The sequence below is a fragment of the Nycticebus coucang genome, chromosome 14, assembly GCF_027406575.1.
Source record: "Nycticebus coucang isolate mNycCou1 chromosome 14, mNycCou1.pri, whole genome shotgun sequence".
Lineage (NCBI taxonomy): Eukaryota > Metazoa > Chordata > Mammalia > Primates > Lorisidae > Nycticebus > Nycticebus coucang.
Genome location: NC_069793.1, coordinates 1248901 through 1270811, shown reverse-complemented (window position 1 = coordinate 1270811; position 21911 = coordinate 1248901). Strand labels below are relative to the sequence as shown.

The 21911-nt window shown below is 58.8% G+C and overlaps 3 protein-coding genes across 16 annotated transcripts in view; 2 read left to right on the top strand and 1 right to left on the bottom strand.

Annotated features, from left to right (window-relative positions):
* Positions 1–90: 90 nt before the first annotated feature.
* On the bottom strand, positions 91–5848 carry LMNTD2 (lamin tail domain containing 2). Of its 11 annotated transcripts, none has more exons than XM_053561381.1 (16): positions 5709–5848; positions 5273–5522; positions 4642–4792; positions 4071–4284; positions 3839–3991; positions 3433–3520; positions 3172–3327; positions 2847–2915; positions 2674–2762; positions 2173–2414; positions 1788–1944; positions 1500–1707; positions 1271–1390; positions 1038–1199; positions 722–833; positions 91–638 (listed from the first exon to the last, which is right to left on the bottom strand). In XM_053561381.1, the coding sequence occupies exons 4-16, from the start codon at positions 4256–4258 to the stop codon at positions 136–138; spliced, it is 2247 nt and encodes a 748-aa protein (XP_053417356.1). In that variant the 5' UTR covers positions 4259–4284; positions 4642–4792; positions 5273–5522; positions 5709–5848; the 3' UTR covers positions 91–135. The 11 variants fall into 11 exon arrangements, 9 of the variants coding, with proteins under 9 accessions (XP_053417356.1, XP_053417354.1, XP_053417359.1 ...); XM_053561379.1 differs by having other exon boundaries at positions 5273–5386; positions 5709–5846; XM_053561384.1 differs by lacking the exon at positions 4642–4792 and having other exon boundaries at positions 91–329; positions 586–638; positions 722–837; positions 5273–5386; positions 5709–5846.
* A 302-nt stretch (positions 5849–6150) lies between these two features.
* Positions 6151–8833, top strand: RASSF7 (Ras association domain family member 7). Of its 3 annotated transcripts, XM_053561403.1 has the most exons (6): positions 6151–6246; positions 6891–7021; positions 7199–7911; positions 8047–8169; positions 8250–8331; positions 8398–8833. In XM_053561403.1, the coding sequence occupies exons 2-6, from the start codon at positions 6898–6900 to the stop codon at positions 8427–8429; spliced, it is 1074 nt and encodes a 357-aa protein (XP_053417378.1). In that variant the 5' UTR covers positions 6151–6246; positions 6891–6897; the 3' UTR covers positions 8430–8833. The 3 variants fall into 3 exon arrangements, with proteins under 3 accessions (XP_053417378.1, XP_053417376.1, XP_053417377.1); XM_053561401.1 differs by having other exon boundaries at positions 8250–8833; XM_053561402.1 differs by having other exon boundaries at positions 6239–6364; positions 8250–8833.
* A 6164-nt stretch (positions 8834–14997) lies between these two features.
* Positions 14998–21911, top strand: part of PHRF1 (PHD and ring finger domains 1) — a 32854-nt gene continuing 25940 nt past the window's right edge. Inside the window, exons 1-3 of one of the 2 annotated variants that reach the window (XM_053561196.1) lie at positions 14998–15668; positions 19549–19663; positions 20856–20972. In XM_053561196.1, coding sequence (XP_053417171.1) covers positions 19570–19663; positions 20856–20972 — 211 coding nt within the window. In that variant the 5' untranslated portion in view covers positions 14998–15668; positions 19549–19569. Of the gene's footprint in view, positions 15669–19548; positions 19664–20852; positions 20973–21911 lie in introns of both variants that reach the window. The other variant, XM_053561195.1, reaches the window with a different exon arrangement.

The following is a 21911-nucleotide window of genomic DNA, read 5'->3' as shown; positions in this document are numbered from 1 at the left end:
CCTTGGGGGATTTGTGGGGTTCTCACGCAGGCGTGGGACAGCCAGTTACCTCCTCAGGGGGCAGGATGGAAATCATTGTCAACTCTCAGCTGTACAGAATGTGGTTTACTTTGTAGGCAAAGTTGGTTCAATAAATTATGCAGCTGGCAGTGCCTGCCTAGCCCCACACACTCCCTCTGCTGTCCTCTCCCGCGCCCCTACACCCGTCGGCACGCGTCCACAGTGACCGGCAGGCAGCTGAGAAAGCGGAAGCCGTATCTGCTCTCTGCGGTGCGCTGCACTGACAGCGCCACCATCGGGCAGCCCCGATCCACGCTCTTCCGGCACACCTGGGTAGCGCGGGGCCCTGAGAGCGCGCCAGGCGGGACAAGGTGGGGTAGGGGCGGGGAGGGGCTGAGAGTTCAGAGGAGGGAGCTGGGTGGGGTGGGGCTGGGAGGAGAGGAGCGGGAGGAGCCCGAAGAGGCCGGGAGCTAGCGGGGCAGCGAAGGAGCTGCAGGCAGGCCGTGGATAAGTTAGGGAGGAGCCTGGCGGGGCAGGGACGCGCCGGGCAGAAACCCGGCGTCCAGCACACTCGCGCGCACTCACTTGGACCTTGAGCTCCTTCTGGACCTGGCAGTCCTCGGGGCCCGGCCCGGCCTCTGGGTGGGACAGCGATGCATCGGGTCAGGCCGGCCGCGCCACCCGGCCTGCCCGCCCCTCCCTCCGCGCCCCGCGCGCGCACCTGGGATGGCGGGTAGGAGCTCCGGCGTCTTGGGCTTTGCGCCCTCGGGCCGCCCTAGTGCCTCTCGCGGGTGGAAGAACTTGCTGGTGCTCAGAAGCGGCAAGATGCCCCGCTACCTGATGGAACGAGGGCGTCGTGAAGGCGGGACCCGGCCTGGGGAGGCGGAGGGGGTTAAGGAGCGAGACTGGCAGGAGCGGGAGCTGGAGAGATGGGTGGTGGTTCTAGACTGCCTGGATCCGGGAAGTGGCCCTGGCAGAGGCAGGGCCCAGGAGGGAGTCGAGGACGGTCCCCACCCTGGCCTCCTCCAGCGACCGACCCGGGCCTTGCGCAGGGATCGAGGCCGGCGCGGCTTCTCGCGCGTGTGGACGCTGGGGTGAGCCTCAGAGAGCGGGAAGCAATCGATGGACAAGTCGGTGTTGTCGGCAAAGATCCCCGAGATCGGGGTCACATAGTGTGGGACCCGGTACTCACTGAGGACCTGCGGGGCAGGTGGGTCACCCTCATCCCTGAGGCCCTCCCCACCCTCCCCTGGAGGGCTCCCGCACTGACTTTGCCCGTGGGGTCCAGAAGGAGTGTCACACAGCCCTTGCTGGAGTGGAAGTGGACGGGCTCGTAGCCCGAGGACAAGCGCGGCTGCTTCTTGGCGCTGCTGGAACCCTCGCCCCATACCTGGAACAGCGCGGGGCCGCGGGTGAGGGGCGGCAGGAACCCTAGCTAGGAAGGGGTGGGTGCGTGGAGCCCCGAGGGACCACGCAGGCTGTCGGGGAGCCGAGCGCACCGTGACGTGGTGCTGCGGCGCCAGCAGTGTGCCGGACGGGAAGCGGTACATGCACACCGGGAAGTCGCACACCAGCTGCTTCAGCACCAGGCCGCCCAGGTCGACTGTCCCCTCCAGCGACTGGTTGAGAATGCGGACAAACTTCTCTCGGCGGCTCACAGCTACAATCTTCAGGCTGCAGTAGTGCGGGCTGGGACGCGGAGGAGCACTGTGCCAAGACGTTGCATGGCCCCTGCCAGCCCAGACAGCTGCCTGCCCCTGGGAGGAGAGACTCGGGTCCCCCCTCACCTCTGCTGGAGCCCCGGGTCGTTGGGGTCTGTGTGGGGCTGGAGCCCCTGGTCGTTGGTGTCTGTGTGGGGCTGGAGCCCCTGATCATTGGGGTCTGTGTGGGGCTGGAGCACCAGGACGGTCTTGCTGGGCTGGTCTAAGTGGCTTTTCTGGAAATCTAGGGAGAGGAACCGTTTCGGGGAGGGGGACCTCCATGTGGAGCACATGTCCCCTATGAGGCCAGACTAAGCTTGCAGCCCCTGAGGGTCTGGGTGGGAAGGGAGCAGGGCCATGTCAGATCCCCAGCAGAAGGGGTGGCTGGACCCTCTGGGCAGGAAAAAAACCGTCTCAAGGCACAGATCTTGGAGATGAGCAAAGGGTACCAGAGAAACAGGCCCTACTCCACCTTCCAGACCCAGGGATGAGTCTCTGCTGAAGCTCCTGGCCCGGGGCGGGTGACCTATCACCTTCTGCACACGGAAAGGCATGCCCAGCAGGCTGCTGCTGGAGTCAGAGTCGGCACCCCCTGAGCTGCTGGTGCCCATCCAGGGCAGGGAGCTCCACTCGACATTCTTGTGACACCCTTCCACATGCTTGCCAGGGGACTCCAAGCTCCATTTGTCCAGCGATGAGGATGGCAAGGGCTGCCTGTGGGCCATGCTCTGCTGGCTGAATGCTCAGGCTCTGAGCCCCTAGCACTCCTCCCACCTAGCCTCCCCAGGGGAGTAGGGCACCCCTGGTTGTGCCCAGACCCCTTTCCCTTCATCCTAACCCATTTTATAGATCAGAGAACTGAGGCTTAGATGGTTTAAGTGACTCACCAGGAACAACATGGACCTAGATTACATCTGCCAAAGCAAGCCCTCCCTTCCCCTAGCCTCTGGGAGTCCCCACCCGGTGCTATTACTTGTGCCCGGAGCTGGATTCCATCTTGGTGAAGAGGTTGGGGTACCGATGGGCAATGCTGTTCCAGTCCACATCCTCCAGCCGGAAACTCTAGCCAGGAAGCAACAGGCACATGGCCATCCCCACCTGCAGATTTCCAGAGCCCTGACCACGCTCATGGAGAGCCTAGCTTACCTCCCCAGTAGCAGGGGCCTGATCATCAGAAAGGTCACTGGGGTCCATTAGGGTCTCTGCAGTCACCACCTGCAAGAAAGGACTGGAGGTCAGTGGGCAAGGGATGGGGGAAGGGCATGCCTCCCCCAAAGTACCAGGTGGGTGGGACTACAGGCCACATGCCTCTTCAGTGCCAGAGGCAGACAGTCCCAAAGGCAGCCTGATGGGGGCAGGCTTCCACGTAGGTCAGGACACCCTAGCACAAGCATCTGACAGGAGGGGACTCCCTGGCTGCCCAGCCCAAGGGAGTACATGGGAAGCAGGAGAGAAGATGGGGTGGGCTCACCTCCACACTGCCAGTCTGGGATCGCAGCATCCGGCCCACCCAGGAGGACTGGGCCAACTTCAAGAGGCAGGATTTCTTGAAGGTCTCCAACTCAGCCTCCAGCTGCTGCATGGTGTGCCTGGCCTGCAGAAGCTGCTCTTCCAGGTTTTTTTTCTCCTACTCCAGGAGGGCCCATGGGTGAGGGAGGCTTTTTGCAGACTCCAGCCCCAGCCTGGCTCACCCTAGCAGTACTCTGCCCAACTCCCTAACCCTACCCCTCACCCTCTGGGCTTGTTCCTTCTGCTCTTTTAGCTCCAAGGACAGCTTCTGGATCTGATTCTGGAAGAACTTTTCCTGACTGCAGAAGCTCCTGGGAAAGGGCAATTTCAGCAGCCCCCACCTCTGGTTTGGGCAGGGGCTCCTGAGGTTGGATCAGCAGCCAAGGAGGGGAGAAGGTGGAGCTCCACTGCCATCTTAGTCCAAGGGCACATGGTACTACAGGGCAGGGCAGGCTCTGACAAGTCTGGGCAGGGGTCATGCTGAGGGGGGCGGTGTTAGGGTTAGGGCACATTAACTTACTCAAGGTCAGGCCCAGGCCCAGGCTTACCAGTTGGCACTGGGGTCAAAGAGAAACTAAGAGCTATGGCTAGGGCAGGGGCTAGGTTGGGCTGGGAGCTTTGCTGCTGACCTCTCGGTGGGGAGGCCTACCACCTCCTGGAGAATGCGACAGTGCTGGGCACTCTGGCCATTTTGGATGGCCCAGCGCAAGGCCTGGATCTCCAGCTCTCGCTGCCCCCACAGCAGCCTCAGAGTGCAGGGGTCTAAGGACTCTGGGACCACCCTGCAATACCAGCATCCCTGGTGTGTGATCAGGTCTGGCCCTGCCCAGGAGGCTCACCACCCTTCCCTCCCCTCCTTACTGTAAGTTGACAGGATGGACCACCCGTGTGGGGTGGGGCTCGGTGTCCTGCAGGCATGTGTGAACTGTAGGGTCTGCAGGTGTGCCAGCTGGAGGTTCCAGGTCACCACTGACCAGGTGTTGATCTGCCAGGGATGGGAGTGCCTCCTCCTCAGCTCCCTGACCCTTGTGGCCAGACTCGGGGGCCATTCTCGATGATCAATGTTCTTGGGAAGCTGGGAGGGAGGTGGGGCTGAGTTTGTCCTGTGTTCTTCATGTGAGTCCCCTTGTGGGGCTCTCCTTGTGTGGCCACACACACATACATACACACATTCATGCTGGAGAGGTCCAGGCCACATTACTAGTTCACAGGACATCACTCTCTAAGGAGAACCACACGTGTGCCTGTGTACCCCACAGGATACCACATTGTGGTCACATGGGTATCCACACCTGTGTTTCTGACTAGGCCAGGCCAGCAGGTCACCCATCAGGAAACAAGTCCCTGTCATGTCCTCCCTGCCACCCTGGTCCTCAGCCTAGAGCAACTGACCCCAGAGGTGCCTACCCAAGGCCCCACTCCCAAGACTCACCTGAGGCCTGAGCTCTAAGCAGGCCTGAGGAGGGAAGGACTCTACCGTTGCCATGGTTACCAGCACACAGAAGGGGAGGGGCTATTTGTTACCAGGAGCCTCCTGGGCGACCCCAGACTAAGGCCCTGGTTGAGTTCTAGGCCAACTGGGACTGCAGGCAGTGAGAAAGACTGAGTCACTGCCCAGCTAGTTGCCAGACCAGACTCCTAAACTTGAGAGAGGTACTTGCACTCCTCCTCAGCCTGAGGGTGGTGATAGGTGGGTCTTGGGGCTCTGCTACCCCTGGGTGTGTGCCCAGAATGGATATGGGGGGGCAGGAGGTGGAAGGTGATAATGTGAAGCTGAGGGAGCTGTGCCAAACTCTACCCAGCAGTGGTGCCCCACAGCCTCTGTCCTGAGGGTCTGGTGCTCACCCACCTGACCCACAGCTGGAAGCCTCACCCTCTCCCAGGCCCTCTCTACACTCTCTGTCCACCACCTGGACCACCCCAGGAAGCCCTGGGGACATTCCCACAACAATGACAATTACTCCTCTGCCCAGAACAAATGTGAGGTGCTAGACCTGACCCACAAGACCCAAGCACTGCAGCTTTCTCCCCCTTCCTCCCCTACACGTGTTCACCGTTCCTACCTTATATAGGATTGCCCATGCAGAGCATGGCAGGCAGAAGCCCCACGCCTTCAGCTGGATCTGAGGGGGACGGAACAAGCTCCAGACGCCCTGGCTATCCAGCTGGCTTGGGTTCTGCCACGGAGACAGTGGTGATGGGGTGGAGGAGCGGCTTAAAGCTCCTTCAGGGTATTCAAGGTCTGGCCTGAGCGTCCAAACCTCGGGAGGGCCCTGGACCCCGACGGGGGCTGGAAGCGCTTGGATTAAGAGTCTGGGACAAAGAGCACCAGGCCCTCTCAGGGTGGGCCCCTGCCCAAACAAGGTGGCCGCGCCCCCAGTTCCGTCGGGCCCTCACGGCTCCACCTCCCTCCTGCTGGGGACTCACAGCCCAAGACCACGGAGCGCGTCGGCTATTGCCGCAACGGGCCATGCGTGAGCAGGAGAGGAGGAGTCATACCCTTCCCGGCCGATCAAAGAAGCACGGCGCTGGCAACGCTGGGCCTGGAGCTCAGGCGGAGGTTAGCGGTCCCAGGCCGGCGCCCCCTCTATAGGCGGGAACGCGTCACTCAGAAAGGCTGCAGAAGTTGGCCGGGGGCAGGGACAGACACCTGCCCGAGGCGTCGCCGCAGACGGCTGCGGCAGACTCACTTCCACGCAGTCGGTCGACTCGGGACCGGAGTTGTGTGTCCAGACCCTCCCCTACCGGCTCGCCGGCCACGCCCCCTTGCGCTCGCAGGCCCCGCCCACACCTGGCCGCCTCTGGGGGCGGGGCGGGGCGGCGGGCCAATGGGGCGTGGAGGGGCAGGGCGGAGATAGCCAATGGACTGAGGCAGGGGCGGGAGACACGCGTCGAGGAGCTAATGGGGGCGCGATGGGGCGGGGCGCGCAGGCTGCGGGCCAATAGGGTCGCGGGACCGGGGCGCGCCGAGGCGCTGGGGGCAGCAGGTTGCGGCAGTGCCGGAGTGCCCCAGGCCCGGAGGCCGGCGAGCGCCCAGGTGAGCTGCGCCGGGTTCCGGAACCTCCTGAACTCCCGGCTGGCCAGCGCGCTGAGTCCGACGGAAGGGCGTTACTGTCGGGCTGGGACGGAGGGCATGTGGACCCCTCCGGGCTGAGGTCCGCGCTGTGGACGGCGGGGCCCGCGGAGGGGCCAGTACCTTCGGGGCGGGCGCACCCATGAGGCAGGAGGGGCTTCAGGAGCGGGGCAGGGTCGAGCCCCTCTGGGGCGGGAGAAGATGCCTTCCTGGTGTGGGTGTCCCCGGCAACGGAGGGCCAGCGTTTGCTCGCCCAGCCCTTAGGTGGCTGGGGACAGCCGCCCGCGGGAGGAGGCAGCGCCCTCGCAGCAGGGTGACGGGAGACAGGAAATCCTGGACCTGGTTAATAAGTCGCCATGTTCCGGGAGTGGGGGCGTTGCGAGAGGAGCTGGAGAGGTAGAGCGATCCTTAAAGACCTGTGGAGGGCTAAACCAGTTCCTGGGCACCCCAGGAATGTGTGGCCTGCGGGTGGGGCTGGGCACAAGAGGGCGGAGTCCACGCTGAGGGCCTGAAGCCCAGAACCATTTCTGGGGCCAGATCAGAAGGAGTAGAGGAGGGCTAGGCTGTGACCCCGCGCCCTGACCCTGCGGCCTGTGCCCTCCTCCCAGGACTGGGATGCTCTTGTGGCTGACAGCTATGGAGTTGAAGGTGTGGGTGGATGGCATCCAGCGTGTGGTGTGCGGGGTCTCAGAGCAAACCACCTGCCAAGAAGTGGTCATTGCGCTAGCTCAAGCAATAGGTGAGTCCTCTGGGGGTCACCAGACCCCTCAGGCAGCGCTGGGGGGTCTGTCTGTCCAGCCCCATGTTCCCCCAAGGTGGGTGGGTCTGCTGCTGACCCCTCTTGTCTTCTCCAGCCCCTCAAGCCAAATGGATGAGGGTAGGGCAATGTAGGCTGATCCTTTCCTATTCCCTTCAGGCCAGACAGGCCGCTTTGTGCTTGTGCAGCGTCTTAGAGAGAAGGAGCGGCAGCTGCTGCCACAGGAGTGTCCAGTGGGTGCCCAGGCCACCTGCGGACAGTTTGCCAGTGACGTGCAGTTTGTCTTGAGGCGCACAGGGCCTAGTCTGGCTGGGAGACCCTCTTCAGACAGCTGCCCACCCCCAGAGCGCTGTCCAGTTCGTGCCAGCCTCCCCTCGAAGCCACGGGCAGCATCAGGCCATGAGTCCCGCAAAGCACTGACCTGTGGACCAAGGTGTCCCAAGTTGGCACCTGCCCCCTCCTCCCCAGAACTTGTGGCCCCTGTAATGCCCAGACCAAGCTTCGGGACAGATCTGCAGGGCCTGGAGCTCAGGGTACAGAGGAACTCAGAGGAGCTCAGCCACGAGGCCTTCTGGGAACAGGAGCTGCGTCGGGAGCAGGCTCGAGAGCAAGAGGGGCAGGCTCGTCTGCAGGCACTGAGTGCTGCCACTGCAGAGCATGCTGCCCGGCTACAGGCCCTGGACACCCAGGCCCGCACCCTGGAGGCCAAGCTGCGGCTGGCTGCAGAGGCCCCTGGACCCCCCTCACCCACGGCATCTGCTGCCGAGCACCTGCGCCAGGACCTAGCCCTCCAGGAGCAGCATAGTGCAGAAGTACAGGGCAGCCTGGCCCTGGTGAGCCGGGCACTGGAGGCTGCAGAACGGGCCCTGCAGGTGAGCCAGGGCCAACCCCCTGACTGCTCCCCACCCCCAATACAGGTGGGAATCAGCCTAGGGGCAGTGCTCTGTGTGGGGCACAAGGGCCATGGAACCCGCGGCTGTGCTCCTGAGGGTCCCCTGTACCCTCAGGCCCAGGCTCAGGAGCTCGAGGAGCTGAACAGGGAGCTCCGCCAGTGCAACCTGCAGCAGTTCATCCAGCAGACAGGGGCTGCACTGCCATCACCCCCACGGCCAGACAGGGCCCCCCTACAGGTTGGAGCAGTTCCAGGGGGAGGGGAAGATGGGGAGGTAGGGGCTCAGGCCAACTTCAAGCTGATTTGCCCTTCCCACAGGACCTTCTGCCTCCTTTGAGAGAGGAGTCCCTCCCAAGACCTCCCCTCAGTCCTGTCCTTGTGTCTAGCCTGAGCCCTGATGGTATGTCTGCCTCATCCCCACTCCCTCCTCTGGCCTCAGCCTCCTCAGCCTATGTCCCTCCCACAGTTGCCCCCATGAGGCAGAACTTCTGGAGGTAGCAGCTCCTGCCCCAAAGTGATGTTCATTGGCACTCCAGCCCAAGGCTCTAGTGACAGACTAGTGAGGACAGCTGAGACAAGCCAACCTGGACCCTAGAAGGAGAGTCAGCAGTCACAGAGGCTTCTGCCCATGCAGGGGCTGAAGGGTGCTGGAAGGGTCACCCTGGCCCTTGCCAAGTTTGCCAAGCCCTCTGAAGAGGCATGAGATACAGCCCACTCAGAACTTGCCAGGCCCCAAAGGCCACAATTCCTTTTTGGTGATGGGAGGTTCACGGACCGTGTGTTCCACCCGGGATATGTGCTTGCCTGCGGGAGGTGTCTTTCCCTGTATGGACGTGTACACAGAAGAACATGTATGCCACCTTCCCTACCACAACATTGAAACCTCAATAAACTGCCCTAAATACAAAATAGCTTGCATGTGTGGTGAGGCTGAGCTGAGCAGGGTCTGTGGGGTCTAGAACTTGAGGAATCCATACCAGGGCTACTGGGGACTGACCCAAGCTGCCGGGATCTGGTCACAGCTGGGGCTCCTGAGAATGGTATCACTCAGGGACCACTGCTCAGTAAGATCCATGGCTGGGGTTTGCAGGACCCCACATTCTGTTTTGCCCCCACCCTCCTTGGCAGCTCCCCTTTGACAGCCCCAACTTGATGGGGTCTGCTGGTTCATCCCTGGCCTGGGTTGCTGTCTGGGCCCCTCTTTCACCTGGCTCCCCCTCATCTGGCCTGTGCCCCACCAGGAGCAGGAACTGAGGATGCCAGGACAAGCTAGACCCGCCTGTCAGGTTTACTGAGAGCTGAGTGCTCATGGGGGCGGATCCTGGACTCCTACGTCAGCCAGGCCCAAGAGGGTGTGGGCACCAGTGGGCAGGGGCTACCTCTTCCCCACCAGGTGGGTGTAAAGCCTTTGCTGTGAACCTGCAGCTTTCATATTGGTGTAGGATGGCACCCACATCCCAGCCTAGCCCCTGCCTGGGCCCTTGGGCTGGCTGTTGCCTCCTGCAGAGCCCAGGTTCTCAGGCTGGGCCACATTCTCCCAGCTCCTAGGGCCATGGCTAGAGGTGGAGAAATCTTTGTGAAGAGCAATGCTTAGGGTGCTGAGGGCCCAGTGTAGCCTGAGAGACAGAAGATGGGGACGCCCTAGATCATGGAGGACTTTGTGCTGGGTTTGAGGGGGTAGACAAGTTTGGGATGAACTTAGCTTTTTCTTAGGGTGGCCCCTCAGCTGGATCTGGTGCTCCCCATTTCTTCTGGGGCAGACTATAGGAGACATGGAAGTCCTGAGCTGAAGGAGCAAAGAAGCCACCCATGGGTATCAGGAGAGGCACTCCTCAAAGGCCAAGATGACCAGGGCCCTGCTGCTGTGGGGAGTAACTGGAGCTATTTCCTGCCTGAGGCAGGGAAAAGGACATGGGAAAGGCCAGGCAGGAGCGGTTTCTGATCCTGGTGTCTGCAGGTTGGAACCCTCAGCCCAAACCCACTCCTGTCCATACTCCTGCCTAAGCCCATTGCCTGGATCACAGTTACCTGTCCCGGGAGGTGATTGGGGGCCTGGACCTGCCTGACCTGTGGACCCAGATGGAGCAGAGCACCGAGTTCCATGGCCTGGAGTGTAAAGGCCAATGAGGCTGCATGTACCCTGGCGGGGGGGTGGGGAGCTTAGGGTCTGAGAGACCTGCTTCCCCATTCCCTTGCACTCAGCAGAGCTGGCTGTACCTTTGGGAGCACTAGCCTAATCCCCTTCATGGGCTCATCTTCCAAAATAAGCATTCAGGGGGCCATGCCAGATGCCATACAGAGACCATGCCACACATGGCAGGGCACTTATGGCAGAGTCATAAGTGCCCCAAGGGAGAGCAGGCACAGAGTTTGCAGAGCACATGCCCCCTCTTCCTGCATCTGTTTTCAAGGAACACCTGTTCCTCCTGAAGCCACCACTCGTGTGCCCACACCTGGTCATCTGCTGCCAGTGCTGAAGAAATTAACAAGCCCCCTTCCCCACCAGGAAAGGGGCCCCCAAACAGCCACAGTGCTCTGGAGTGGGGAAGGGGACAGAGCCTTCCTCCTCCATGGCTGACCCAGGTGAGCAAAATCTCATAGCTAGGAAAAGTTGCCAGAGTGCTTCAAATCACTGAACAAAGCTTTGAGTTGCTGGAAAGTTTATTCTGAGTTTTTAAGCTGTACTTTGAAAACAATGCTGTATGCTGCACTGAAGTAAGGAAGGGCTGAGCTCCCCAAAATATCCAGTTCCACAGTAGGGCAGGGCCAAGCCAGGACAGGCCACCTTCGCAGATATAGCTGAGGCAGAACCCTACCTGGTGTATGGGATCAGAGGGCAGAGCCAGGCCCTGCTGAGAGCTGGCCTCTTGTTGGGCCAGCTGCCCCCACAGTTGTCTCTGCAGGCCACACTCAGTCTTCCCTCACCTGCCCAGCCTCAGTCCACTGTGGTGACAGATCTGTACGTGTCCTTGTGAGGCCTTGACTTAGCCTCCCTCCTCCTTTTTGGTAGCCTGTCTCCCGCTAGGGAGAGAAAACAGGATCTGCCACAGGTGTCCTAGCCCCTGCAGGCTTTGAGCTGCTCTGAACACATTCCCCGACTGGATATTCACAGTAGACTTGTGAAGGCTCAGTAGAAAAGGCAGGCCCAGCAGACAGACCTCTGGGAGTGGCATGTCCTGGGCCCCACAAATAGGTCCACAAGGTCCTGACCTCCCTCAGTGGCCTCACTGAAGTGGTAGAAAAAGAAGAGCCAAATTGGTCACTGTCTTCCTGTAGGAAGTCCCCAGAGGTGGCCCTCAGGAGGCTGATCCTGTAGGCTCCCATTCTGCTGGCTGAAGATCTGACCACAACACCAGTGTCTGCCCAAGGCTGCCCCCAGCTCGATGACATGGAGAAGGCTGTCCCAGGAACTCTGCACAGCCTGGCACCCTGGGACACACAAGGACAAGAAAGTTCCCTCCAAGGGGGTATCTAGTCCAACCTCAGTCCCAGCAAAAGGAAGGCAGTGCAGCCTCTGAATGTCTCCCTTCCCCCCTACCTGACCCTCCTAGCTGGGCAGACAGGCCAACCCTGTCCATCCCCTTCTCCCTCAATGGCCAAGTGTCCCCACCCCGGGGCCTTGAAGCGTGCCCTCAGCCCTTGCGTGGCCGCTCGCCTGCCCGCCAGACTCAAGTCACAGAGGGGCCGGGGGGTCGCGCTGCCCAGGGACAGATTAGCCGCTGTCACACGCACAGTGGGTCTGGAGCAGCGCAGTGTGCGGTGGGCAGTGGCTGCCCTGCGCCTGGAGGGACGGCCGAGCGGGCTGGCGGGCGGGTGGAGAGGTCGCCCCCCAACCCCGTCCCCTCCAACTTGGGCGTCCGAGCCACGCCGCCCCTGCCCAGCCCGACCCCCCGCAGTCCCAGCGAGAGGGAGGCCTGTGGGGTGCGCCCCCGCCCGCCAACCTGGGACCCCTTGTGTGTCACCTGCGACCCTGTGGCAGGGTCGTCGCCGGTTCTCGGCCCAACTTCGGCAGCGGCCGCGGCTATCCTCCCACCCCCGGCCATCCCCAGGCGTCCCTGGCCAGGGCCCCACCGCCCCGCGCCCAGCCCCGTATGCAAATGACTGGGTCCCGCAACCAATGGCCGGCCGAGGCGGGCCCGCCTGGCGGTGCCTCAGCCAGTGGGCGTGAGACGGGGGCGGGACACCCCGCCCACCGTCGCGCGGCCCTTCGCGGGCGAGGCCCGCGCGTTCCTTTCTGCACGTCGGCCTAGGGAGGGGCCGCCACCTGCCGGGCGGGGCCTGCTGGGCGCGGGCTGCGAAGGCGCGGCGGGACTGGGGCGCGTCCCCTGCCGGCCAGGAGGGTGGTATGGCCCACGACGCTCTCCTTCCAGCCGCGCTGTGGTACTGCCCCGACCCGCTGGGCGTCCTAGCCCAGGCTAGGGTCTCGGCCCAGCAGCTCGGTCCTCTGCTCTCCGGTTTGCGATCGGGCAGCTGGGCAAGGCGGGATCCCTGGTGGTGCGACCACCCAGGCAAGCAGGGAGCTTCCCTCTCTTCCCAGCTCGGTGGTACGGCCCGGCCGACTCTGCCCCCATCCCCGGTGGGAGGACCGCCCCTCCCCGGGAACCCGCTGGGTTCCTGGCACACAGCCCTAGCCCGTGCCATGACCCGGGAGGGATCTGCTTGGGCCCGGACGCGGCGCCCTCGGGACTCACTGCTTGTGCCGCCCCGCCCTCAAAGGCGGCGGGGGTCCCTGACTACGTCTGGGTCAGTGTGGATGGCAGAGAGCGGTTCCTCTCCTCCCACCTCCCTGAAAGCAACCAGAGTCTCCCACACCTGCCTCAGAGCCTGGCCCTCCAGGAACCTCCAAAGGGTCCTTCTGCCCACCATTGTCACCCTAACCCCCATGGCCCCCCTGCATCCACACCTGCCTGAGCAGGCACTGACCCAGCCCAGGATCTCAGGAGCTGGTAGCCTGGGGACAGAAATTCCAGCGCAGTGTTGTGGGGTGTGGCCATCTGTGGACTAGGAAAGAAGAGTAGAGGAAACGGGGGCCAGCTCAGTTCCAATGGCGAGTACAAGACCTGGATTATGGAAGAAATCCCTGGGAGTAGTGGGGTTCCTGAAGAGGCTCACACCTGCAGGGCAGGGCGCAAGTCAGGGTGAACAGATAGAACCAAGGTTTGCAGGAAGAAGTCAGGGCCTAGGGGACGGGGAAGGGAAGAGGACAAGGTGACTGAGCTGTCTTGCCCTGCTGTCATGAATGCCCCTCTTCTCACTGTTTGTGGTGGGTTGAATGGTGCGCCCCCCCCCAAAAAAAAAGGATATGTCCATATCCTAATACCCAGGCTCTGTAAATCTTACCTTATATGGAAAAAGGGTCTTTGGAGACATGATTAAAGTGAGATCATCCCAGACTGCGTGGATGGGTTCCAAATCCAATGACGAGTGACCTTATAAGTGACAGAGAGAGAGACAGACACATAGAGGAGCCATGTGAAGACAGAGGCAAGGATTGGAATGATGTGGCCACAAGATGGTCTTAAGAGGTGCCACCTATGCTCAGTTTGGGCCCAGTCTGGCTCTAGGCAGCTCCCTGGGTCACCTCTCACATCTAAATACAGTTTGGTGTGGTAGGTAGGTGAAGGAATGTTCTTCACGTCTCATCGTGATGTGTGTGCTTATTATAATTCCCAGCAGCCTGATAGAAGCAGGGAAAGATTGGGGTGGGAGGGGCCGGCCCATCAACTGCCTATCCTCCTGCTGTCAGGAACCTCAGCATGAGTCTGTGGGTCCCCTTCATCTAATGGCCTTCAACAGGTAGGCAGGTGTGCAAGAAGGACCAGCACATGCACAGCCCCAAGCTGAGAGGGAGGGGAGGTGCCTGTTCACCACATGAACAACCCTGAAGCATACTCATCCAGCCCTCAGGATGGCCTCAGAGACGGGCATGATCATCAACACCTGATTTTATAGCCAAGTACTAAGGCCACAGAGAAGGTGAGAAACTCGCCTGAGATGGCAGGATTGAGACTAGTGCTAGGGTGCAGGGGCTGGCCTAGGGGACCCACTGATACTGGAGGAATTGCTTCAGACTACCCATCTCTCCCAATCCATCCACTCTTCCTTCCTGGAGGAACCTTTCCAGAGCCCCTAAGTACACTGTTCTTTCTCCCATTTCAAACAGAAAAGACAAAACCCTCTCTGGCCTGGCTTCTCTCTCTGCCCCTACCCCCTCCCCAAGAGTTTCTGGTGCTCACTATCCCTGCTTACACTCCTCTCTTCTCTCCAAGTCCCCTCCAGCCAGCCCCTTCCCCAGCACTGCTGTTGCTCTCAGGCCCCAGGTTGCTCCACCTCGGCCCCTGCTTGTGGCAAGGTGGTTGGCCCCAGATATCTGGAAGCCCCTCTCCTGGTTGTTCCTCCACCCACCCATCCCTACCACCCACAAGCTTATTCTTGGCCTCCTTTGCAGATTCTCAACCTCTTAAAGTTAAGAGTCCTGGGGTCCAGGCATTGGCCCCCAGCCACTGCCCTCATGTGTTCACCTCCATCTCCCCTGGCCTGTCCTGCTCCCCAGGGGCTCTCCAGCCTTACTCATTTCCCCAGGGAGGAGCCCATCTTCCCGTTCCTACCATCTTCCTTTCCGCCTCATATTCCCTCCAGCTTCGCACCCAGCTCCTCAGTAAATCCCATCAGCTCTGTCTTCAGAACTATTTGGAGCCGTCACTTCCCACGTCTGCGCCGATCCCACCCAGGCCCAGGCCACACTGGTCCCCGAACCGGCGTCACTGCCGTCGCCTCCTGACTGGTCCCGGGCTTCCACCCTGGCCACTTCACAGTCTGCTGTCCCCACAGCAGCCTGGAGTCCTGCAAGGCAGTGCCGGCTATCTGTTCGAGACCCCCAGCGGTGCCACCAGAGCCTCTCGCGCTGGGCTCCAGCCGTGCAGGCCTCCGTTTCCGCGTCCGGAGGGCCATCCTCTGCACCTAATTAACCCTGGCCAGTCCTCCCAGGCGCCAGACCTCCTGACCGACCCTGCTTTGTCTTTTTATTAGCGCACATACCACGTGGTTTAGTTTTTACAGTGTTCAGTTTATTGTGCCTCCCTGCACCAACCCGGAGGGGACCCGAGCTGGGGGTGCCTTCTCTGCTGGCCCAGACTCCGGAGGGGCCCGCGCACCGAGGCTCCGTCAGAGTTTGTTCAATGCATGCAAGGATGGAGCCCAGATCTAGCTCGCAGGGGTACCAGGAAGCCTTCCTCCCGCTGTCATCCGGCGCGCCCAAGGGCCCCAGCGCTAGTCCAGGACTCCAGCTCCCGGAAGGACCGGGGAATCACCGAGTGGCCGGCGCGGGCGGGGCGGGGCCCTGGCTGGGGGCGGAGCTCGAGCCTGCAGGAGGCCGGACCAGTTGCCCGGTCTGAAGGGGGAGGCCTAGACGGTGCAAGTTTTTCCCGGCTGCTTATCTCCCCGGGCAGCAGTCTAGAGTTAAACGGCTCTCCAAGTGGAAGGGCCGTTTGACTCCTCCAGGCCTCCGACTACGGGGAGTGGCGCTTTCCTCCTCTTGAAACCTTTCTTCCCCGTCGTGCTCCCAGTGGTTCCGGCCAACGGGCAGGGCGGGGCCCCCGGAAGCCGGAGACGTGCACTTCCGGGTCGAGGAGCGCGTCTCGGCGGCGGCGGCGACACAGCCGGGCCTGGTAGCGGCTCCCGGTCGGGCGGCGGCGGTGGCGAGCGCCCGGGAGCTGCCGAGGGGCGCGAAGTTCCCGGGTAGGTGCGGCGACCGCGCCGATCCCGGGGCTCCGGCCGCGCGGGCGGCCCATGGGCGCCGCGCGCTTTGTCTGCGGCCTGCGCGGCGGTGTTAGGCCTGCGCCGCGCTGGCCGCGGGGTGAGGCGGGCGCCGCGGGGCTGCGGCCCGGCTGCCTGGAGCGGCCCGGGGCGGGCGGGCGCCGGGAAGTCCCGCAGAGGCGGGAAGGCCCTGGGTCTGGGGGCCGGCGTCTGGGCCCTGCCGCCCTCCGGTCACCGGCTGGCGGGGACGCGGCGGGAGCCCACCTGCCTGGTCTTGTGACGCCCCCGCCGGCTGCGATTTCTCCCCGCCGTGTTTGTGGGAAAGCCGGGCTATGCGCTAACTTTGTTTCCAGCTTCCGGTTGTCGGTGTCTTCTTCGCCTTCGGGTTTTGTCTTCATTTCCGTAGGGCTTTGTGGTTGACGATCTGGATTTCTTACTTCTTAACTCACCTAGTCTTCGCGACTAGTCTGGGCTACCAGCCCAGAGAGGTTAAGTAACCTGGCGGTGTCACACAGCTATTGAGTGACAACCAGCATACTTAGCTCAAGCCCTCCAACTCTCTTTTTTATTCACACTGACCACCTTTTTGTCTTTGCTCTTTTTAACGAGGCTTACATTACACCATCGTCCACTGTGGGGTCTGTGTACACTTCTTTTTATATGACAGCAAAATGTCAGTTTGTTGGGTGAACAACTTTTTGGCCAGTGGTCAACTGAGGCTGAGGTAAGGCTTGATTTGGGACTTTACCTTTCTCCCGGGCCGCTGGGTTTTCTTCTTTATGAGAAGAACTGTGCGAGTCGAAAAAATGGTGATGGTTCCTTTCAGCATAGTGCCATTGCTAAGTGTTCAGAGCACACCTGGCTTCAGAACCCTGGGCAGTGCTGCAGCATGGTATTCATCCCAGTCCTGCAGAGGCCTTTTAGGGCCCCTATTTTTTTTTTTTTTTTACTTCCATTGCAGTTTACAATTAAATGGTGAATAAAGACAAACATGGCCCAAACTGAGACGTTGGATTCACTGTAGGTTTGCCTGGTGCCTGGAACCAGCACTCATGTTCTGGGCTTAGCATAGGTACACCAGAGGCCCTTTTGTTTTCTTGATACACGTTGGAATTGCAAAATGTATGGGTTTCCTTGAATCTGAAAAGAGAAACATGTTTTCTTGTTTTCATTTTTCCCACATCCGGAGGCTGAGCAGGAGAGCCCCAATAATCCCTGGGAAGGCTGGAGACCTCCTTACAGAAGTGGCTTCCCAGACTGCAGCCAGGGACAGATGGCAGACCTGGAGATTTTGAAAGAGGGCAGACACGTCTGAGCTGGGGCTGCTGGTGGGACAAGAGTTCTGACTGGAGGGTTCTTGGTGGGGGTGATCCCAAATTGTGATCTTGTCCGTGGTGCTTGCTCTGAAAAATATAATGCCTGCAGAGGCTACTTGTATTCTTTTCCTCTTCTCTGGCAGGAAGGTTCCAGCAGTTGCTGTTGTGTGATGATCCGGGAAGTGGTGATATTCAGCCTTACATAACCTGAGCCTTCCCACTGCTACAGTAGAGGAGTGTAAAGAGGCCTTTAGAGGTTTTCCCCACCAGCCGCGGTGGAGAGTACAAAGGTCCTCAGGGTTTAATCCCATAGGTGATCGGACTTTTGGAGCTTCATTCCTGAGCTGGTCTTTCAGACAAGCTCTCGTGTGTCCACCAGTGTCATTGCCCACTGATCTCTTCTGGCAGCCCTCGCTCCAGCCCTGCCACTCACCCCTTTCTGGTAGTTCTTGGCCTTGGTGCGTCAAGGGAGAAGCCAGGATTTACTTACTCCTATTTTTGACCTTGTGTGTATGAAATACAATTGACAGTGAGGATTTCACTTGGGGTCAGACCCTAGAACTCCCCCTAGCTCTGCTTTGTGGTCTCCTAGGTGATCTTTAGGGGTTTGTATTTCCTGGTGTTTTTGAAATGTTCTCTGGTAGATTCACATGTGTATCTACCTCCTTCCCTGTCTCCAGGGCAGGAACTGTGTTCCCCTTGCACTGTACGCAGTAGGGGCAGGGTAGGTATTGGAGCAGGTGTCCCAGAGTGACATGGGGTCCAGCTCTGGGAATGGACACAGCTATGCTCACTTCTAGGTCTCATCTCCGTGTGCCCCACAGGAGAGGGGTCGCTCCTTAGATGGGACGTGGAGTCTGTCTCTGAGTACTCCTAGAGTCAGTGTCTCCAGCAGGAGCTTTGCCCAGGACTTGGGGACAATGATAAGTAGGATGTCTCTGCTGAGTATACGAGGCAGTGGGGGTACAAACTGAGTTGAGTAGGGATAGTGGCCAATTATCTTAACCTTAGACCACCAGGTAGAAGAAAGATTAATGATTGGGCAATACCACTTCTCAGTGCAGTATTTCCAGGTAGCAGCAGCTTTTGGCAGTTGACAACTGCATTGAATTAACATGGATTCACTATTTGAGAAAACATCATCTTAGAATTAGGGGCTTCGTACTGCTTTGTCAGATGGGGAAGTGGGCGGTCCTGGTCTCTGATCTAGCCTTAGCCCAGTTGGAATTGTCCTCCAGGAGCATCTGTACAGCAGTGGTGGTCATACCCCTGTCCTAGTTGTTGTAACAGACGTGGAGCTCAAAATGTGAGACCCGTGATGGACTCTGCAATGCAGTGAGGTTCTGGTCCTGATGGCCTTCCCTCCCCTATCCCACCAGTCTGTCATGTGATGCTCTTTCCTCAGACCTGGGAGGAAACTGGACTTGGTGGAAAGCAGAGTGCTTCAGGGTGGGCTTCACGGTGACCCACTGAATTCCTACATGACTCCCTTGCGAGAGGCGTTTCTTCCAAGGGTTGCCTGGGAAATGAGGGAAAGGAGCTATGAGCAGAGATTTTCCTTATTTGGGAGCCAAAGTTGGAGGCCCTGATGTAGGAGGATTTCTAAGGGTGTTTATAAAGGTATTCTCTGTTACCCTCGCAGTGACCTTGTGTGGTGGGCAGTTCAAGTGTCCACACTACCGGATCAGGAGCCCAAGAGTAAGTGGATTCCAGAGCCAGGGCCTACTCTCTGCTCCTTCCGCTTCCCTGGTTCTAGGTGCCTCAGGGACTCAGAAGTTCCTGGTGGGTGTGCTCTGGGCAAGGTCAGGAGAGCCTCAGTGGAGCCTCTTGGCCTCCTGAGAGTGGCTAGCCTTTGCTGAGAGTGGTGTGGCAGGGAGTGGGGCCTGTTTATCAGCTGAGCCCTGTGGTGACCAGCCCTCAGTTGAAAAGCCTTACTGGTCTTAGCTCAGAAGTTTATTCCATTTCCTTTGTGTCTGTTGGGGTGTTGCAGGTAGCTATTTTTATAAAAACATCCTAGTCATTATAAATTGAGATCTGGCTTTGAATTTAGCTATAAATAAGAATTCGTGTTTGGTTTTATTTATTTATTTATTTATTTTTTGAGCCAGAGTCTCACTATGTTGGTCTCAGTAGAGTGCCAAGGCATCACAGATCACAGCAACCTCAAACTCTTGGGCTTAAGCAATTCTCTTGCTTCAGCCTCCCAAGTAGCTGGGATTGCAGGCACCTATCACAACACCTGGCTACTTTTTTTGGTTGCAGTTTTTTAGATGGCCTGGGCTGGGTTCGAACCCACCACCCTTGGTATATGTGGCTGGCACCGTAACCACTGTGCTATGGGCGCTGAGCCAATGTCTTTTTTTTTTAATTTGTGCACAACTTAATGGTTGAAGTTGTGTGTGTGTTGTGTCTCATGGCTCTACGTCCCTGAGCTACACAGGTGGGACACAGCACAAGGGCACGTTGTGTAGGAAGTGGTTGCCATTCTTTCAGGGGGCTTCCAGCCTGGGACATGCAGGAAATTGCCTAGCTCTGGTTTCTTTCAGACTGAGCTCCCATGTGTAGCAATGGACGACGACAGCCTGCATGAGCTTGTGGCCTGGAGCCCAGTGCCGGAGGGATGCCCGCATGTTGGCCCTGTGGACATGGCCAGTGATTTTGGTGAGCCACTTGGCACCAGGGGCTTCCCCCAGGAGGGCAATGTCTAGGCCTGCCTGCCATTTTCTCCAAGTTGTCAGCTCCCCTTCCGAGTTATCTGTGTGTTAATTGTCAGCTTTCATTCTTTTGTTTATTTATTTATTTTGAGACAGTCTTGCTCTTGTCACCCTGTTAGAGTACCGTGGCATCAGAGCTCACAGCAGCCTCAAATTCTTGGGTTCAATGATCCTCTTCCCTCAGCCTCCCAAGTAGCTGGGGCTACAAGCACCCACCACAACGCCCGGCTAATTTTAGAGAGACAGGGGTCTCACTCTGGCTCAGGCTTATCTTGAACTCTGAGCTCAGTCAATCCACCTGCCTCTCCTCCCAGAGTACTAGGATTATAGATGGGTATGTCAGCCACCACATCCAGCCAACTTTTAATCTTTAAAAAGAAAAAATTCTTCTTTTTTTTTTTTTTGAGACAAGGTCTCATTATGTCGCTCTCGGTAGAGTGCTATGGCGTCACAGCTCACAGCAACCTCAAGCTCTTGGGCTTAAGCGATTCTCTTGCCTCAGCCTCCCAAGTGACTGGGACTACAGGTACCTACCTGGCTACTTTTTTTGTTGCAGTTGTTTAGATGGCCCAGCTGGGTTCAAACCTGCCAGCCTGGGTGTATGTGGCCAGCGCCCTAACCACTGAGCTATGGGGCCAAACAAAAAAAATTTTTAATTATTCTTATTATTTTATTTATTTTTTATTATTTTTCTTAGACAGAATCTTACTGTGTCAACCTGGGTAGTGCCTTGGTGTCAGCCTAGCTCACAGCAACCTCAAAACACCTGAGCTCAACCAAACTTCTTGCCTTGACCTCCCAGAGGACTGGGATTATGGGCGAGAGCCACTGCATCTGGCCAGTTACTCTTTGATTTTTAATTGCAGAAGTAGTACATTTAACTCTTGCATCTCATTTTTAATGCAAATAACATGTAGAATAAAGGGACGCCGTTTGCCCTGTGTCTGCCATAGAATAAAGGGAAGCCATTTTCCCTGTGTCTGCCCTTCACCAGCCCTGGGGACAGCCTCTGGTAGCCCTTTGGCAGGTGCACTCCTGCATACCTCCATGCATTTACAAAGTAATCCCAGGCTCTCTACTGTCTTGGAGAAAAAACACTGCCCCTGGGGCCTGTGTTTTTACTTCTGATGATCTAGAAGAAAGCAGTGATGGTAGCAGTGGGGACTCCGAGGACAACACAGACAGTGAGCTTGGAGACGGTACAGACCAAGAAGATGGGGCAGGACCTGATCAGGAAGACCTGGAGGACAGAACTGGTGAGATTGCTGGCTTCTCTGTCTCTTCTTGCTGTGACAGGGACAGCCTTTTATAAAACGTGCTCAGTGAAAACATTGTCTTACATCTGGCCTAAGTAGGTATGGGGAAAATGAGAGGAAGCCCTGTGCACACTGGCCGTGCCCTGGCAGCTCACCCTGTGGTTTGTCCTCTCATTCTGATCAGAATTCTTGAGAGCTGGCAGACTCATCCCATGACTTTAATAGGGAATTCCCAGCTCATTTACACTGGTTAACATTTGTGCCCTTGAACTTCCTTGCAGGGAACAGTGCCTTAAAGGACAGGTATGCTTTGGGTGCACTGTGGTGCCTTCTTGCCTGTGCCCTGTTGCCACCCTGAGGGGGACACGGCCTGTGAGGCCCCTGGGCTGGTTGCCCCACCCCAGCCCGGCTGTGGGCACTTTTCTCAGAAGGAGGACTGAGCTCCACTTTGGACATTTAACACACCACTGCTTTCCGTCTGCTAGGCCTCAGCCTAAAGCATCTGCTATGATCTGTGTATCACGGTCTTTCAAGATGACTCTATAGTAGTTAGTAGAATGATCTGGAAAGGTAGCCCTCATGTTGGGGACAGTGCTGGTGAAGGAACAGGACTGACAGCGTGCATCAGAGTTACTAGGTGTGCGTTGAGTTATTCTCTCCTGGATTGACAAATCACAGGCGGGGCCCCCTACTTATTTCGTGCCATTGAGCTGGGGCTTTGGCTTGTCCACACAGGCTGAAGGCATGGGATGCTCGGTGCTGCCAGAGACTCTGGGCTGGAGTGAATGTGGGGACCCAGCTCAGCCAGCCCACTGTCCCTGAACTCACTTTGTAGCAGCAGAAACATTGGCAGAAAGCAGCTGTTAGGGTACCAGGTAATAGAGCAGGCGTGCATCCAAGGAAAGAGAAGGCTCCATAGACCTGGGGGTCAGGGAGAAA